The sequence below is a fragment of the Barbatula barbatula genome (genome assembly GCF_947034865.1).
Source record: "Barbatula barbatula genome assembly, chromosome: 17".
Lineage (NCBI taxonomy): Eukaryota > Metazoa > Chordata > Actinopteri > Cypriniformes > Nemacheilidae > Barbatula > Barbatula barbatula.
Genome location: NC_136780.1, coordinates 18,871,519 through 18,890,180, shown reverse-complemented (window position 1 = coordinate 18,890,180; position 18,662 = coordinate 18,871,519). Strand labels below are relative to the sequence as shown.

General features: G+C 43.5%; 2 protein-coding genes across 5 annotated transcripts in view; one reads left to right on the top strand and one right to left on the bottom strand.

Moving 5' to 3' along the window:
* The first annotated feature begins 291 nt into the window (after nucleotides 1-291).
* Nucleotides 292-10,329, top strand: zhx3b (zinc fingers and homeoboxes 3b). Its single transcript, XM_079477820.1, has 3 exons — nucleotides 292-493; nucleotides 5,376-8,619; nucleotides 9,579-10,329. The coding sequence occupies exon 2, from the start codon at nucleotides 5,505-5,507 to the stop codon at nucleotides 8,592-8,594; it is 3,090 nt and encodes a 1,029-aa protein (XP_079333946.1). The 5' UTR covers nucleotides 292-493; nucleotides 5,376-5,504; the 3' UTR covers nucleotides 8,595-8,619; nucleotides 9,579-10,329.
* A 186-nt stretch (nucleotides 10,330-10,515) lies between these two features.
* plcg1 (phospholipase C, gamma 1) overlaps nucleotides 10,516-18,662 on the bottom strand; it is a 29,947-nt gene continuing 21,800 nt past the window's right edge. For 2 of the 4 annotated variants that reach the window (XM_079478630.1, XM_079478631.1), the window contains exons 23-33: nucleotides 17,045-17,138; nucleotides 16,794-16,860; nucleotides 16,351-16,514; nucleotides 16,152-16,248; nucleotides 15,807-16,031; nucleotides 15,575-15,723; nucleotides 13,720-13,834; nucleotides 13,175-13,336; nucleotides 12,965-13,071; nucleotides 12,635-12,879; nucleotides 10,516-12,143 (exon numbers count right to left, since the gene is read on the bottom strand). In XM_079478630.1, coding sequence (XP_079334756.1) covers nucleotides 12,104-12,143; nucleotides 12,635-12,879; nucleotides 12,965-13,071; nucleotides 13,175-13,336; nucleotides 13,720-13,834; nucleotides 15,575-15,723; nucleotides 15,807-16,031; nucleotides 16,152-16,248; nucleotides 16,351-16,514; nucleotides 16,794-16,860; nucleotides 17,045-17,138 — 1,465 coding nt within the window. In that variant the 3' untranslated portion in view covers nucleotides 10,516-12,103. The remainder of the gene's footprint in view (nucleotides 12,144-12,634; nucleotides 12,880-12,964; nucleotides 13,072-13,174; nucleotides 13,337-13,719; nucleotides 13,835-15,574; nucleotides 15,724-15,806; nucleotides 16,032-16,151; nucleotides 16,249-16,350; nucleotides 16,515-16,793; nucleotides 16,861-17,044; nucleotides 17,139-18,662) is intronic. The other 2 variants (XM_079478632.1, XM_079478633.1) reach the window with 1 other exon arrangement.

Here is an 18,662-nt window from a genome sequence, read left to right as displayed (position 1 = left end):
TGTTTCATTGTGTATTTTAATGTAAATAGTCATCAGTGTTGGTCATTTTTGATTGTTGCTAAAAGGGATACAGCTACGGCCGGAAGTGGTGTAAAGTCTCGCCATATAATTACAATAAATTACATTAGCTAACGCTACACCTACACCACCCTAAATATAACCTTACAATAATAATAAAAAGATTCTGCTGTTTTCGGCGTGACAAATATGAGCGGTATTGAAGTGCGCATGCCCAGTGAAGGTAGCTGTGTCCCTTCTAGTCAAAACCCTTCTTTTCTTTACGACGAACTCACGCCAGTGACGCGTGCGGTCACATGACACTGCTGATGGTGACGTAGTGCGTGAGTTTCTTTGCCCGTCCGCGCTGAACACACACGCATACAGTTATACACACTGAGCTCGAGTGGACGTAAACAAGAGCGCGAGGCCTTTGTGTTACATTCATCAGCATACACTGACATTACTGTGAATCATTGTGCGCGCGCGTGGACGGGTGAGTTTGTGTTTGACTTATTGTTCCACATCAACGTTACGATGTGTCGTTATCACTAAACTGATACGATTGACTGCCGCTCTGTCAGTGTGTGCGTGTGTGTGCGATGTTGTTCAATGATGTGCTACAGTTGTATCAAAGTTGATCGATAAGACGTCACACGTGCTATCCGACTCGTACAACAAGTCACTTGTGCGGTTTTCTCTAGATTTTAATGTCTGGTTTCGTTGTAGTTGAATTTACATGAGCCTACAGGTTTAATCACTTCGTTTTGTAGCGTGTCACATGTCCACACTGTCAGTCATTTTAAACACTGTTGTGAAAACGAGATTCATAGGATCAGGCAGAAAGTGGAAATAAATAGGCATGTAAATAATCATAGAGCAATATATTGATGTGGCCTGATCATTTTGAGATGCTTGGCCTGGATGTCCGAATAACCAAAAAATGTGATTTCTTCCCCCCTGTGACGTCCAGAAGCGAATGAGCTCGGTCAACGGATGAAGTTACGTGCACAACCCAACACTACATACGTCAGTCATAGGTCACACTGCTTTCTAGACGACAGTCCTGGCATTGATCATCCAGTGAACAGCCTATATTGGACATCAGTTCAGGACGATATGAATGCGCTTTAACAGTTAAATCGGGTTGTAGTTGTGTAGTACGGTGTGAAAGAGATAGACAAAGAAATAAATGTAAGTGACTTCCCCATCCTATGTGAGGTCCACATCATGTTCGATTCTGAAAGACCACCATAGGGCTTTCCACATCAGCAAAGGGTCCTGTTTAGTGAAACCTGCACTTTCTGCATTGAGAAATGAAACGCACCAGTCATGTGAGTGCAGTTGAGTCTCAGAATGTTTTCATGTAGGAAAGGAGGAAATCAAATCATACATCATCACGTGTGAAGCCCCTATCAAGTCGTAACAAAACAATACCATAACAATGGGCCATAGATAAGAAACCGAGAGAAATGGTCCATTGGTATGCCTTTCTTTTGTTACTTGCCTTGTCTTTCTCCCAGCATCCAGGTGCTAAACTATTGCCCAAACGAACCCTGGAAATGTTCCTTTGGCTCAGGACGAGCGTGCGGCATTGTGAAACCAGGAGAGGGGCAGCAGGTCCGTGCTCCGCGTCTTCTAGCAGTTCTAGTCCGCAGGAGCTGGCATCGCACTGCCTCGCTGCCGGTTAACTCACTGTGATGTCAGCCATTTTAAGTTGGACAGCAGAGCGTGCCGTGTGCCGCCATTTTTCTCCCCCTTGCGCTTCCATCTTTAACTGAGCTTTAACACCTTAACTGCTGGTCAAGTCAATGTTGTTTGGCACTTTTCAACTTTTGACAATGATGTTTTACGGTTGGGGTTGTTGTTTTTAATGAAAACTGAATGAGCAATCGGAGCCTATCAAAAAGCTTTATGTATGTACACACACAAGTCCACGCCACTCTTATTTTCTTTGACCAATGGGATCTTGTTTTTGAAACAATACATAGCAAATCGAAATAAACGCAAATCGGACTAAGTCTCTTGAAAGTTGCGTTTCACTGATCTAGAGTAAGATATGTTAGTTTGCAAAAAAGCCAACATTCTTAAATCTGGAAACAAGAAGTACGACGCTATCAGACACCAAGAAATGAGATCAGGGCCTTCTCTCTCAGCAGCGACCGGAAAAAACAAGCCAGCGAGAGCTAGGAACCCAACACTGTCTGTTAGCTGACCACTGTGTGTGTAGGGGGGGTGTTGCCATGGGGATAGTAACACACCACTGCTGCTGACGACCCCGTCTCCCTGCAGGCTAGGCTGAACTTGTTGAGAGAGAGAGTGAGAGTGGGGGAGGTGAAGGCGAGCAGCCACACTGATGGTGGGCTACATGTGTTTTCGCCAAAGCAGTGTAAACACAACGATAGAGAACAGCCAGTCATTCTTGAGTGAAAACTGTTTTTCTGTGAGCACATGGTTTGGAAGAACTGGTTAGTTCAGGCACTGGACACGTGATGTGACGTCCTCCAGAGAGACAGAGATAGTAGACTCGTAGACACTCTTAAAACACCTTTAATACTCATTTATATTCGCCTTCAGGCACTTAATGATCGTTTGCTCAGAAGACCCCAACAAAAAGAGAACAACAAATATGCATACATCACAGTGTGGCTGTTGAAGGGGTTTTGTGCATGCAAATAACTTTTTTAGGGGTTTTAGAAAAGTAGCTGATCAAGATGTCTGTTGCCAAGTTTACATCCCTGTATTTGGTTACATTTTCCTATATTAATCAATGTGGATTTTGTAGTACTTGAGTCAACGCAGGACCGCTGAAGGCAAACTGAAGCTCGGCTCTGAGATTGACCACTTGCTAAACTGCCCGTGTTGGAACATTCCAGAGTCTTCGCAGTGAGGAGGAGATGGGGGTTACGGTTGTCTGATTGTTGGTGAGGGTGGGGAAAAAGGCTGTGTGGGATGGGGGGGTGGGTGTTTAGTATCAAGGCAAAACATTCCCTGGCTGTAACACCTCACTGCTTCCTGCAATAGTTAGCGCCCCCACCCTGACTTCCCCACACACTCACACCTCAAAACCCCCCACCCGCCCATCTCATCGGTTCTCCATCCTCGGGGACTAAACCACGTGATGGATGCCAGGTCCTGCCTGCTTCATAAACTCTTTGTGTTGACCCAGCAGCGTTGAGTAACGGGTAGTAGACAGTCTGATTTTAGTTGACTTGAAACACTATGGCACACGCAGCTCATAAACTGGCTAAAGTAACATTTCCATCAGGTTACTGTTACTTTAAATCATTCAGCAGTGCAAAAATCTAACTTGACTGCGTTCCCACAGCGGCATTCATGTCCACTGATATTTTAAATGAAACTGTGGACATGCAGGCTGTGTGTGTTCGCGTCTCAATATTTTAGGAAAGAAATTGTGACCGTATATAAACATATTTGTGTACTGAAAAACCCCACAAATGAGGTTTAGTTTTGCAAGTGGCTACAATAATATTAAATTGTATATTTTGAAAATAAAAAATCTTAAAGACGGGGTAACACACGCAGTTTCTGCCAATATCATATGAATCTTTAGGACCTATACAGTAGTATAGCAAACGTCCTATCTTAAAATAATATTTAGTTTGGTCAAATTTATAAAAGAGAGATACACCTGTACGATTATTTCCTGAAACAAGACGAACTGCTGAAGGCAGGCAATGGTACAGAACTACAGCACAAGCACACAACACATCATCACATTAATCATTTCGTGTTGTTTACATTACAGACATATGCCTTAGTTTGACTTACCGCATGCAATTCATGTCCAACATCTTGTAGCGCTGGGACTGCTCCATCTATCAGTTTCGCTCCATCTATCAGTTTTAAACCATCTCAAAATCCAGCGTTATGTCCACCGTTTATATAAAATCCATCACTAAAATGCTGTGAACAAACAAACACACCTAAACTTCTTTCACTATCACAAGAGTATGGCGCTGAAGCTTCAAGCCCACAGCGCAAAAAATCTTGATTAGTTCCTATGCTCGTCGGTTGGCGTGGGTGAGCTTTTCTGGGAGAATTGCCCAATAAAAGGAATAGGATCACTGTTACGCAACAGACTTAAAAAAAAACTGAAGTGCTGGTGGAATGTATCAAGTACAGAAATACTATGTCATATGTCCAACTCGTTTTTTCAAGTTGACCATGTTAAGCAAGAGAAGCCTTTACACTGTTCAACAGTGTAAAGAAGTCAGAATGCATGACATAGCATGATACCCCGTCTTTAACAAGAGTCATTTTGTCTATTATCACAGAAAAGAACACCGGACAATTGCGTTGAGATATTTTGCATTTATTGCATATTGCATGAATTACCTTTATGCTTTGTCACTCTTATGCGACATACTGTTTTCATTGTCATCGCTGTAGACCTCCCGTCGTGGCCCTCAATAGCCGTATAAGCTGAAAACTGTGCTGGTCAATTTCTGGATGTGTTTAGTTGCTTCAGTCTAGGATTAGTGTATTTGAGTGAGGTGACCTATATTTCTAGTAGGTCTTAGCAGCTGTAAGTGAGCCTATAGAGGCACGAAAGCCGTTGAGTGGCTTTTTTATCGTGTCAAATGCATAGCAGCACTACAGCATTTGAAACATTCAATAACCCCTATTAGACATTCAGCTCGATTAGATCAACCAGATTTAAATGATTCTGTAATTTTCTTTACTTCACAAGTTTGAACCTTATTCAGTAAATAGGCCATAGGGTGTAAAACGTCCGTATCTGAGGACAGAGGCACATTAAAGGTTCACTGAGTTTTTGCATTCAAAAACATAAAAACCAACAAGTAATATGCTATTTTCTACCCTGGTTTTGAGGCAGGCATAAGAAACACTCGTTTTTTTAACAGGACGCATTGAAGACTGCTATAATTGGATAACAGTTCCAAAAGACGTGTGCCCTGTGATGTACATTCCTGTGCATGTCTTTTTTTACATGCAACGTGCTTAGCTGGAGCCTTCTGTGAACCTGGTTAGACACGTAGGTTACACATAATCAGGACATATATAGCGATCTCTAACAAAGCAATAGAGACGCATCATACATATATTTTTACTCGCATAAGATTCAGGTTGGATTAAATTCACAGCTTTGCTTTTTCATCTCAGTGAAATTCCAGGACCTGGCGTTCACGGGGCCTGGTGTCAATTATAATAACAATAATAATTTCAGGACGACATCAGTTCTTACACTTACAGGATGTTTGTTTGAATACAATGAGCTTTTGTATAATAAAGGCTCAGGTTAAAATGTAATTCTTAATTCATGACAGTTTTAAAGCATTAATTCATTTAGAAATCTGTAGTTCATTGTTAAGCTTGTTTTTTTATTTTAACAGGTTGATAAAATCAACATAGAGGATGGACTGATGACCATGTCCATCACCCGGTTCTTAGTGGATGTCTACAGGAGTGGATAACAGAAGTAGTTAATTGGCCGTCTTACTGGACACTGGCTATAAGGAGCAATGGCTAGCAAGAGAAAGTCCACCATTCCATGCATGATTCCTGTTAAAACCATGCATCTTCAGGATGACCTTGAACAGGAAAGACAATCTCCTTTGTCCAAGGACATTGGGTTCTCCTTCAGGGAGGAAGCATGTAAAATAGGCAGTTCCAGTTTGGGGAACTCGTCTGGCCAGGAAGCAGGCGATATCCATAAAGACAGTGGCACTTACACCTGTAGGCCTTGTAACTTCGAGACACAGGACCTAAACCTTTTCCTCGACCATGTTTACAGTGGACACCCAGATTTCCGTGTTGACCCTTGTTTTCTTTGCGTGGATTGTGGGGTAAGGGCTGCAAAATTCGAAGGCTTAGCACTGCACAATGCCCGTGTACATCCCAGCACAATAAACACCACGCTTCAGCTTAAAAGGAAGGACAACAAGATCGCAGTAGAACAGAGCCTCGTCATGGGAGTTTGTGAAAGCACTAGCTTTAAAGAAACAGAGATTTCCATCAGCAAGACACCAATCATGAAAATGCTTAAGGGTAAATCAGAACCCAAAAGAATCGTCGTTTCTCATCCAGCAAGCAACGACCCTTCCTCCTCGGTTACTAGACCGCACGAAAAAACTCCCGCTGTAACAGTTACCCACGTGCCCACTATTGTACACAATGGAGCAGCCAACAAGGTTGCCCTGTCGTCAGCCATTCAGATTGTTAACGCCTCTGGGGCGTTGCCGCTGCTTAAGACAGCTGTTACGCAAGTTGTATCTGTCGTGCAAAACAGAAGTGTCCACCCACAGTCTGCACCCATCGCTGTCTCCTCATCGTCAAGCACCAAGAATCTTCCGAAAGTAATGATCCCTCTTAGCAGCATTCCTACCTACAACGCATCCATGGACAATAGCAGTTTCCTGAAGACATCCTTTAGTAAGTTCCCTTATCCGACCAAGGCTGAGCTGTGCTACCTTACAGTAGTGACCAAGTACCCAGAGGAGCAGATCAAGATTTGGTTTACAGCACAGAGACTGAAGCAAGGAATTAGCTGGTCTCCAGAGGAGATCGAGGATGCCCGCAGGAAGATGTTTAACACAATAATTCAAACGGCACCTTCCTCCAGCCAGCAGCAGCGTCTGTCCCACCAGACCACCTCTCAGCCAACTATCACAGTTCTGGGCACAACTGGCATCCCTCACATTTTACAGGGTAGCCTGGTTGGGCAAGGAGGGGTGATTGTCACCCAGCCTATGATATCTAATGGTATTCAGGTCAGCAGTGCCCCTGTTACGCTCGCTGTAACACCTAAGCCTCAGGCTGCCGCGAAGCCCATGATGCAGGCCAGGCCTGCTGCGGCCCTGGTGGCTGATAAAGGAATAGGCATGGTCTTAGGCACTGTTGGTAGCAGTAGTAGTGGAAATTGCAGCAGTAGTGTTAGTACTGGAAGCAGTTCTAGCAGTATTAGTAGTACGAGCAGCTTAAGCAGCCAGGCTAGCATAATTGGCATGGACCGTAGTGGCACTGCTAAGTCAAACAGCGACAGTGACGTTAGGGCCTATACGCCTGGTGCTAAAGACACTTGCGTTCAAAGCAACGGCAATAATGTAAAAAGTACGGGTGACAACAATAAAAGCAGTAGTAACTGCAAGAACAATGTCAAAGCAGCTGCTAGTCAACTCCTTCCAGCCACCACCACAACTACCACGGATTGCACAATACCAAGTAAATCGGACTCCCCATGTCATGTCTCTATGAACTCTCGTATGTTCTCAACAGCAAGCCTTCTGGACCCCAGCTTTAACAAAACAAAGAAGTCACAGGAACAGCTGGCAGCCTTAAAGGAAAGCTTCCTTGTTAGCCAGTTTCCCAATCAGGCAGAGGTGGATCGACTCATCGGCCTAACCGGTCTGTCTGTGCGTGAGGTACGGAAATGGTTCAGTGATAGACGGTACCACTTCCGTAATCTGAAGGGCTCGAGGATGAGTGCAGGCGGTCAGACTGCAGCAGCAAGTGCTAGCGGTTCCCAGTTTGATGCGCTTGTTACTGTTGACCTGTCAGAAAACAGCACCCCCCCCGAGAGGCCTAAAACCCCCCAGCAGACACCCATCAGTCCCTCACAGACAACATCCCCACCAACTCCCACAAGACGTCCTCCACGACCCCCGTCACCAGATTTTACTGCTATACGGTACAAAGAGCGTGAACCTCACCAGGTGCGTGCTTTAGAGGCCAGTTTTGCTCAAGACCCAGATCCATGTAATGAAGAAGTTGACAAGTTGAGGGCAGAAACAAAAATGACTCGGCGTGAGATCCATGGCTGGTTTGCTGAGCGTCGGAGGAGGGTGGCAGCAGACAAAAAGAAAGAGGAAGCCGAGAGGGCAGAAAGGGACTATGACGATGATGGTAAAGAAAAGGAGAAGACAAACACTGAGGAGATGCATGAAGCTGATAGTCCTTCCTCTGAGAAACAGAAGGAAGAGACTGGTACCGAGCCAAAAGTTAACCCTATCAAGATCAATCTCAAAATGCTGAAAGTTACTGAATCAAATGGAAAAGATGAGCCGGAGGAAAGTGAACCCACCGAGGCTACCAAAGCGCTGCCTTCCAGCTCTCAGGCCTCTTCATACCGAGGGAAAAAAACACCCGAACAGCTCCACCTGCTGAAACAAGTATTTGCTCGCACGCACTGGCCTAGTAGTCCACAATATAATGAGCTCATTGCTAATACAGGCCTACCGCGACCAGAGGTGGTACGTTGGTTTGGAGACTGCCGTTATGTCTTGAAGAACGGTCAGCTCAAGTGGCTCGAGAGTTACCAGGTCATGGTAGATGAGGAAGACTTCCAGAAAGCCAACATCAGTGTGCTGAAGGAGCACCTTGACACCTACGGCAAGCTAGATGAGAATAAAATGGAGGACATTGTCAAATCCAGTGGCTTAGGTGAGGAATCGATCCGACGGTGGTTTGTGAGTAAGTCACCACTTCTAGAGAATAGTAAGTCTGGGTCATTGACTGCGGCCAGCCCAACTGAAACTGCTCTGGAATCCCAGCATCCACAAGAAGTGGAGAAGTTACTAAGTAGCCTCATCTCAAAGGACCAAGCCACAGAGTGAACAAATTATGTATCTACCAAACAAGGTAATTTGTTTCTGTAGCAGCTTGCCTCCGTTTGGCTTAGGGGTCTGCACTTGCTTTAAACGAAAGCTTGAACCCGTCCCGGCCGTAGAGTTACATTTTAAGCCCGACGTGAACCAGAAGTGTTTTAAACAGCAAGCTTTGTTGAAATATGCTGAATTTAATAATTGATGCGATGGTAATAAAGCAAATAGCTACATGTTAGCAAACATAGTTTCATCAAGGCACAGCGGCTCCGCCAGCAGTGAACACACACATCCAAGATCAGTGTGTCGCTGTAGAGAAGACAAACCTGTCTTTTTGCTGTTATAAGCCAAGAACGCTTTGCAAGCTCTGCAAGTTCAAATGACAAGATCATTATTCTTCCAGAGTGCAGCTTTCCTGCATCATTTGGAATTGTTATAAGTTTCCCTCACAAATTTTTTGCTTTATGGCACTCATCTTACCATCACCTGCTTTGTTGTGACAACGAGTACAAGAACGGGAGCACATGCGCAGTGTGTTTTCTCTCGTGTTTTTGTGGTCAAAATGCAGCAAAAACGCAATCGCATTTTCAAAATGTCAAAATACTAATTCGAAATGTTTATCCTTTTCATTTAGTTTTTTACTCCTTACAAATAGCAAATTAACATCAGGCTTATTTGTCATTTATTGGTAATTAAATAAAACATGTTTTTGTCACACGCTTTAAGCTCACAGCCGCAGGCTGATTTAACCCCTCGCTGTATCTTGTGTGAAACAGCCTTTAAAATCCTAGACTTGACCGCTGCGACCAACAGGCCAGTCTATGTTAAAGGGATACTTTAATCAAAAATAAATGTCCATTTTTGGGTGGAGTATACCTTTAACAATGATTGTTACAGCAATGCCACACTGCAAACAAAACACATTTAGTATTTGTGTTCATTTTAGATTTCATTCATATCAATACCCTTGGTGTAATACATGTGTTTTGTCCTTAGGGTCCGACTGAAAGGGAGAACAGAAGCTTAAATGGACGTGTTGGAAGTGCAAAGGGATATCACCCAATAGGATTACAGCACATGTGGCCTTTTATTTTTTGGCAACGACCGATGAAATTTAAACAGAAGCACCGGAGGACACCTGTGCAAAAACACCTTCCATCCCTGCAAAAACATTTTTAACCCTGGAATTACAAGCGGTCTCAATGTACAAGACACCCAGCTGCTTTTACTATTTCACAGGACAGAGGGGAAAATCTGCAAGACGTGAGAGGAAGAGGAGTGTTAAGGTCTTACTGAATGTGTCAGTGTGGATTAAGTGACGTTCATTGGGGGACTTATAGTGGTACCAGACACTGCACAGCTCTTATTGAGCCCTTTTGTAATTCTTAAACTGTGACTGACAAAATTGCACCTCAGAGTTTTAGATGTATGCTGTAGGAGATGCTTCAGTAGCACACAGAACGTTTTTTCAGACTCTGTCGTCACCGAGCAAAATAAAACTAAAACCTTGATTATGAAGTGTTCAAACTTTCAACGCTTGTGAACATCTTGACTTCTGCAATACCTATCATTTGAATAATAAATTTATATTTAAGTTATAAAAGGAAAACAACAGGTCCAGAGGCCTCTTTTATGAATTGCTGTGTAGATAATGTCCTGATTTAGATTTTATGAGCATTTCTCAAAGTGGATACCTAATTTATACAATAAAAAACCTTTGATGCCTAATAAATATCATTTCCGTTTGACAGGTGCTCTTTTATGAGCTTATAGTTCCAAAAACCTGCAGCACTCAGGCAGGCACACGTGCGCACGTCTGCTTCGACTCCCACGGCAACTTTCATATTTCTAAAACGGATTCTATGATTTTTGCGTACACACGCAGGTTTTATAAATGAGGCCCCAGGACTGACAGGAAGAAAACTCACATCTGTTGTTTAATAAGTACTTTATTCTCAGGCTTGATTATGTTTCATATGAAAAGCAAAATTAAAATGTATATTTCCTCCAGTATAGCATAGGCACATTACAGAAAAGGTTTGTAAATAAGAACATTGGTAACAAAACATTAATGCAAGAAAGCATTTAGAAAAGGCATACATGTCTTTTGTTGATGTATTTAACTATACATACACCAAGGCACATGAAAGATGACGCAGGGAAAGCAGAAAGTCATTTACAGATGGACGGAGGGCGGTGTAGAGATTTAACCCTCAAGGGAATAAATGCAGGAGAAATTGACTGAAATCCCTCCGGAGGAATTTGGCCATTTTTCTTTCGAAAGCTTGCAACGTTATTATGGTCCCTGGGTGTGATTGCCTGTTGGTCACGCTGATTCCACCATAGTTAACCTGCTTCAGAAAATGAATATGATGAAATGATTTGTGTGTGTGTGTGCTTGCGCGTGTGCGGTTCGGCAACATCCCGAGCTCTACTGGCTGAATGGGAACAGCAGGAGTCAGCAGAGCCCCTGCAGCAAATATGGCCTTGATTTTCCACATGAACTGTTAATACTGGCATGTGATATGGCGGCAAAGTGACAACGACTGTCTGGCATGTATCCAAAGAAAAGCTACAACTGTACCACTTGATGCCTTCACTCTCGTCCACAGCTACAGTAATTCACAAATGGGGTTGAACTCTGAGCGATTTTGTCACAAATCCCAAACTAATTTGGTCACTGTCTAACCTTTGGCTTTCTTTAAACAGACACCGCATGTATGGAACTTCACAGGAATAACATTGGTGCTAAAACAGAACGATCAAATAATAGTCAGACTTTTAATAAGGGATAGGCATTGTAAAATGAGATGGTCCCGCAGTTCTGTTCCATAAACCAAATGGCCAAAGACTGGCTTGTGATACAAACCTGAGATGATTTTCATTTCAAGTCAACTTGTGCATCCTGGAACAGAGATCTCCAAAACGGACAGAGCGAGAACAAAGAAAACGCAATTAAAACAGCCAAGCCCTCATGTTAAAACATATTGGTATATACATAAAAATAAAACAACAGTACGAAAGTTTAAATAAAATCATGTTGTGAGTGAGAGGCTCTTTGAGAGCAGATGATTTCCGGCTGAACACGCACACACACGTTTACATACTGGAATATAAGCCAGAGAGACAGAGTAAAGAAAGGGAGTAATAATACTCTAGAAAGGTTAACCTGGGATCGAGTTCAAAGCGATGAATGATACAGTCCCCTCTCAACAGTCAAACATTCTCCTCTTCTCGCCAATCAAGAGTGCTGTCCTTGAGTTTGACGCTGCATCAGAACAAACACTCGTCCCGTCCGCTGCAGGTTCAGATTGTAGCTAAGCAGATAGTCATTCATTCTGTGGCTCCTTTACCAGCCTGCTCCTAGAGTCCCCCCCCCCCTCGCCGTTCATCACAGACAGAGGGAGATCTGCCCTAAAATACTGATTTCCATAGAAACAGCAGTCCTTGACATCTTTGGCCCTGAAGGAGGCCTGCGGCTGCTTTCTTCTGTCCACCTGTCGTATGGTCAGCCGCTCGGTTTAGGCGCGGTTGTCGGCGCTGACGCGAGTCCTGCGCAACCTTAGAGCAAAGGGACGGCATACCAATGAAAAAATGTGCGCATCTTCACACCTGTCCATCAACATCAAACCTAAAACGTTGATGTTTCAGTACGGTTTGATGTGCCCTATACAGGTAAGCATCATTTGTTTTTACGTAACTGCAAGAAAAACACAATCGTATGTTAATTTTGACATTTAGAATTCTGCACCCTCAACCAAAGTCTAGTCTTTAATTTTAAATGTGAAACCGACTGCTGTGTTGAACAGAAGTGAGTTTTAATCAAAGAGAGAATAGAACAGAATAATGTATAGTATAATGCAACGTTAAGTCGCTTTGGATAAAAGCATCTGCCAAATGCATAAATATATAAATAGTTGTATGCCTGTGTAACCACCAGCTTCCTCTGCGTTTTCAGTCGGTTTGCAGTGTTACGACGCCGTATTTTGGTCTACATAAGCGACGGTTGAAATGCCATTTATCATTGGTCGTAACAGAGAGGCGGGTCATACCTTTTGTTTTCATGGTCCAACAGCACCTCCTGCGACACTCTCAAGTCATCCAGTGGAGACTGGTACCGTGCCTCAAACGATCCCTCCCGACCGCGGTATCCCAGCGCCTGAGCCGGAGACGAGGGCAGAGGCGACATGGAGGACGTGGAGGAAACAGAGCCAGACTCGCCCATTCGCTCCCGGCCCACCAGTATGCCCGTGGCCCCCGCTGCCGATAAGGGACTCAACATCTCGCCATTCTCATGCTGCCGAGAACAACCACCGTTACAATACAGCACATTCAACAGGTGGACGCCATGTTACATTACTGCGGTGCATTTATCCACATACTATGAGCTCATAGCCCACCCGTCCTCTGATGATCTCCACGTGCACCAGCAAAGATGCCAGCTCGAGATCTTCACTGTAGCTGTTCTTCAGAGGAACTGACCGGTAGCCTTCACACACGCACACACAGAAAGAGAGCGAGCATAATTTTTCATCATATTCAGAGACATTCCTCACCACGGATGTTTGCTGTATTAGTGGGAGCGGCGGTACCTGTTTTAAGGCAGTTGATGGGAAACGTGGCCTGGGCGAGAAAGTTCTGGTCGTTAAACATGTCGATCTCATACACCACAAAACGCAGAAAGGCAAAGGAAGGATTGCACACGGTGAAGCGGAAGGGCTTTCTGGGCCACGTGGGGTTCAGACCGTTGTCCGCTGTAAGATGGACAGAAAGAGATCAACTCCAGAACAATCCAGAAGCAGTTGCAGCAGAATATCACTTGAGAAACAGTAGAGGCGGTTAGCCTTCAGCACACAGCGAGACGGCATCAGATGCTACAGAATAACGTTACTACGCCACTAGTGTGGACTTGACGCTCTCATTTAAAAAGGACCATGCCAATTGCTGGTGCAACCCTACCCAGCTCCTGGACAGTTTCGTGTGAGCAACAGAGCAAAATGTACCTTTTGATAAAGCTATTAAATCTGACACGCTGCTGCCCAGGGTAATGTCAATGTAAAGAAGCGCCACCTACACAAATCTATGATGTGGTATGTGGCATGAACGTGTTTGTGTTGTCGTCACATTTCAAGCTCACCTTCAGAGTCGGTCCTTTGCTTGCTGTTGTCATATTCTGCTCCGCAAACTTCAATCTCGATGAGAGGGCAAACAATCCCTCTGCCATGTTTGGGCAAGTGACGAGCTCCCAAAACCTTCAAACACAAACACATTACTAAATACACAACACTTCTAAGAACCAGTGCTAATAAACTGCAGAAACGTCACAATCACATGTTTAAACTAAAGCCAGAAACACACAGTGCACAAGGGAGGTTGACAAATGTGTCCTATAGACATTGACCATTCATCTCTCTTATGCCATTTCATATGAGAAATGTTATTATAATATATATATTAAATGTATGATTTCAACATTTTGCTCTGTCACAATATAGGACACGTGTACGGTGTACGGTACATAGTTTTTGGAGGGCTGATGGATGACCTGGATGTTGAAGGTCTGGGGACATGGACAGTGCCGTGCGTTCCAAACAGGACATATCGCCCTCCGAAGGGCAATTCATTGTGAAAACGATCATGGCCGCCATATTGAAGGGTCGTTCCGAACCGAAGTGCTCATAACTGGCCACTTGAAATGTCCATCAGTTGCAGCCTTCGGAATCCCTCATTCCGATAGGTGCTTTGAAGCTCCCATGACTGCACGGTTTTTGGTCCCCTTCACCCTTCGAAGCTCTCACTCCAGAGGATAAACTTGCGGAAGGGCTTAGGGATGAGTCTTTCAGAATGAAACGCAATCCGATTCTTAAAGGGCTTGTTCCTTTTAAACATGGGTGTCAAACTGGAGGGCTGCAGCTCTGCACAGTTTAGCTCAAACACACAGCTGTTTGGAAGTTTCTAGTAATCCACAAGATGTTAATTTGCTGAATCTGGTGCGTTTAAAGCAGGGGTGTTAAACCTTAACCATTAAAGGAATACTTCACCTTAAATTTCCCATTTACTAACTTACACATCATTCACAACTTCTTCAGAACATAAAATAAAATCATTTTGCTTTATGCTTGGGTGCTAAGGAAAGCCGTAAGTAAAAGCATTTACATGCTGGTAAATTTGTTGACATGTTTTGATCAGCAGGTGGCGCTGACACCAAACTCACATCATCCGATCAGATTTGTTCAGCTGCACTCACAGTGTCAACCATTATGTCGATTATATCATTTCTGTTTCAGAAATGTTTGCGAAAACCCTTCACTTAAGCAATTTGAAGCGAAATTAAATGAATTTTAAAGGAATAAAGCACATTTTTAATATTGCATATATTCAACATGTGTGACCTTGATATCGTTAAAGAGATACTCAAAAATGAAACTTCTGTCATTAATGACTCACTCTCTAGTTCCAAATCTGTATAAATGTCTTTGTGGTTATAAGCATTCTTCCAAACATCTTTCTCTGTGTTCCACCAAAAACAGATGTCAACACCCATTTAATCCCATAGTAGCAAAAATACAAATGGCAGTCAGAAGCGCCCAGAACGGTTTGCTGTGCTACATTCTTCTAAATGATATTTTTTGGTTCTGTTGAACACAAAAATACAAAGTAATTTTTCCTACTATGGGAGTCAACGGGTGTTGAGATCTGTTTGGTTAAAAGCATTCTTCCAAATATCTTTCTCTGCTTTAATCACAATAAAGACATTTATACAGATCTGGAACAAATAGAAGGTGAGTGAATGATGTTAAAGCGAAAATAATTTTTTTGTCATCAGAGTAAGCACATGTCAATGACTGACGCTTGTCATCTCATCGTTCTGAGAAGTTGAATTTCAGAGTAATGTATGCTCTGCACATTCAGTTGTGTGTACGGTGTAGCCAGCGATGGATGTTCGGACAGTTTTACTCTATTTGTCTGGGGGTTTAACGGCGCGTCTGTACCTCTATGATCAAAGTGATTGGCTCCACTCCTCTGAGAGAATGTCTATCGAAAGGATCAAAGTTGTCGTCTCTCATGATGGGTGGCTGCAGCACGTAACCGCTCCTGCCGTTCAGCATGAAGATCGCCTGATTCATCTGCATGGGTTTATCTGAGTGGAGATCAGGCCAGAAATCGTCACGCAAGCAGATGGAAGCAGGACGAGCACCAAAGGCCGACAAAACGCGTCCTCACCTGCAGTCTGGAAGTTAAGGGCCACCAGCTGACTGCCACACAGCCACATGGGTAAAGGGTCGTAGTTAGACGAGTCCAGACGCTGACCACGCGGGTAGATCCGTGACAGCTGCAGACGGTTATACTGCAGGAACTTCTTTCCTTTGATGCGGTTGACGTATTTCTCCGCTTTGGTCTCGGGGAAAGAGGACATGTCCCGGAAACAGGCGCGCTCCGTCCCGATCTCTGCAAGAGGGGTGGGGGGTTAATGACATATAACAATGAAATTTCACACAGCCTAGCACAACATGTTGTTTTGCTGCCACACCAAATCCACCGGTCAAATTCAACTCATTGGGCTCTTACTGTCTTCATCGAAAGGAACCGGTCGGCAGTAGATCACCAGATCTGACAGCTCCAAAGCAATCTTCTTTCTTCTCTCCATCATTTTACCTTCCTCCAGCTGATGGACGACAAACCATCATTCTCACGCAGTGTAAAGGACATATTCGAATATCTACCACAGGAGTTGTTTGATGCTTGGCTTTGGAGCCGATGGACTGACCTTGGCTTCAGAAGTCATGGTGACCTCTCGTATCTTCACCACCCAGTCCTTGAGCTCCTCCTGCGAGCTGGCGGCGATGTCCAGCACTGGACCGGTTCGAGGAGATGCTACGGGAATCAGAGAGAAGACAAACGGCCGGCTGCCCTTCCCTTCAGGTCTGACAGCTGCAACAAATCCACATGTTTACTCACACAACATATATTCCTCACGGAGCACACTTGCAATTTCAGACATGTCTATAGATTGTTAAGAACCTTGATTTGTGTCATTTGATTTTCAGCTAGCAAGCGAGACAAATGTTAAGCATGAAAATGATTTCAGTGGCAGCAGGGCTGGCTAGTTTGGCTTGTTAAGTTGTTGACTGAACGTGAATTTACTGTAAAATCACGGAGGAATATTTCTTAGTTGTTTCTTTTAATGTGGTGTGTGTGTGTGGAACACACCGATCTGACAGGAAGACACGTCCACACTTCCTCTCAGGAGATCTCCCAAAGGACTGTTCTCTGTGGCCTGCCGAGTGTACACGTGCCGGGGAGAGAGAGAGTAAGAGCGAGAGGGGGAGAGAGAGAAAGGGAGAGAGAGGGGAAAGGTCAGCGCTGACACAACACACACACACACACACACACACACACAAACACACACACACAAACACACAAACACAAACACACAAACACACACTCACATGCGCACTCACAGATCTATCAGGCTCTGCAGCTGTAGGGCTGATCTCCTCCACGTAGTTTGCAGGAAACCACAGCTGCTTTTTACCTCCACAGTCTCCTTTCCACCTGTGTGAAGAACACACACTTTACCTGACTAATAACGGACTCTGGTTTCACAGACAAGACTTCAGGTTAGTCCCAGACTACTATGAATGTTTCAGCTGTCTTAACTTACTGATCAATTGCCCTGCCCATTGAACCTCAAAGTTTACAGTAATCATTCTCTCTGAAGTTGCAGCAGTGGTGTTTAATATGCCAGAGGAGAACTGGCTCTCCCGGCTGAGTCTGGTCTCTCCCAAGGTTTATTCTCTCCACTCTTACATGCATACAGTACATATCTATAGTGGAGTTTCTGCACGTTTTGGTATGCAAATTGTCCTGGTATATTGTAATTTTAGGTTTCCAGTCCTAATTTAAAATAATAATATTGACCATTTAATACTTCGATTACATGATGACAGTTTCTGACAATCCTATTTATTTCAGTTAAGCTTCATTAGTGCACATTGCATGGAGAAAAACTTGCAATAATACCATGTATAATAACATATACTGCCTTTAATTTTTCACTTTGTTGCAAAGGAGCTTTAAATACATCATAATTACAATGTAAATTGCTTTATAAATTAAATTGAATTGTATTTTTATACAAGCGACTAAAATTAGGCATAGTCCTGGCTAAAGCTAAGCCTTGTCTGTGAAAGTGCAAGTCTTTCAACAACTTTCACCATCAAACATTAAGCTTGTAAACTGTAGGGCTGCAACTAACAATTATTTTGATAATCGATTAGTTGGATGATTATTTTATCGATTAATCGGATAAAACGTTTAATTGGATCTTTGGCTTATAACTAAATCAGAGATGGGAAAAGTATACACAACTGAACTCATTTGCCTTCTCTCAAAATGTTGTGGATGTCCCCCTAATTAACACATGACGTATGAGTTGATTCAGGTGTGTCATATTAGAAGCAGCTGACATTTGTCTCTCCGACACGTGGAATCGGCCAATGAAATTGTTATTTTTTGTGGCATGAAAAGTGAGATATCTGTCATTCAAATGTAGCAAAGTACAGTAAAAAGTATCCAGAAAAATATATACTCGAGTATAGTACATATACTCAAAGTGTCCTTAGGTACAGTATAGGGATGTTCATATTAATCGTTTAACGTTAACCGATAGTTAAACCCTATGACCGATTACTATTATCAGTTAGGGCTGGGCAGAATATTCCGTTCCGAGATTCTTCTATTCTGTGTATTCCGCGGAATGTAAATAAGTGGGCGTGTTTAACTTGGCGCTCTGCAAATTGGGCTCTGAAAAAAACGAATTAATGAATCCATCCGTAACAAATGAACCCAAACATTCTTTTGACCTTCTTTCAGTCTGTAGTTTAGTGATCCGCTCCAGTCCGGCGATTCTTCTCTCACCCGCAGGGATCTGCTCCAGCATAGAAAAAAGCTCATTCTCAACACGTATTGCAGAAGTCAGGTTGTTTTGTAAAAGCTGTTAATAGCTTTAATAAAATTTAACTTCAGGCAAGTCAAGGTGAAACTTGCATTGAAAAAGCGATGACGCTCGCCGCTTGA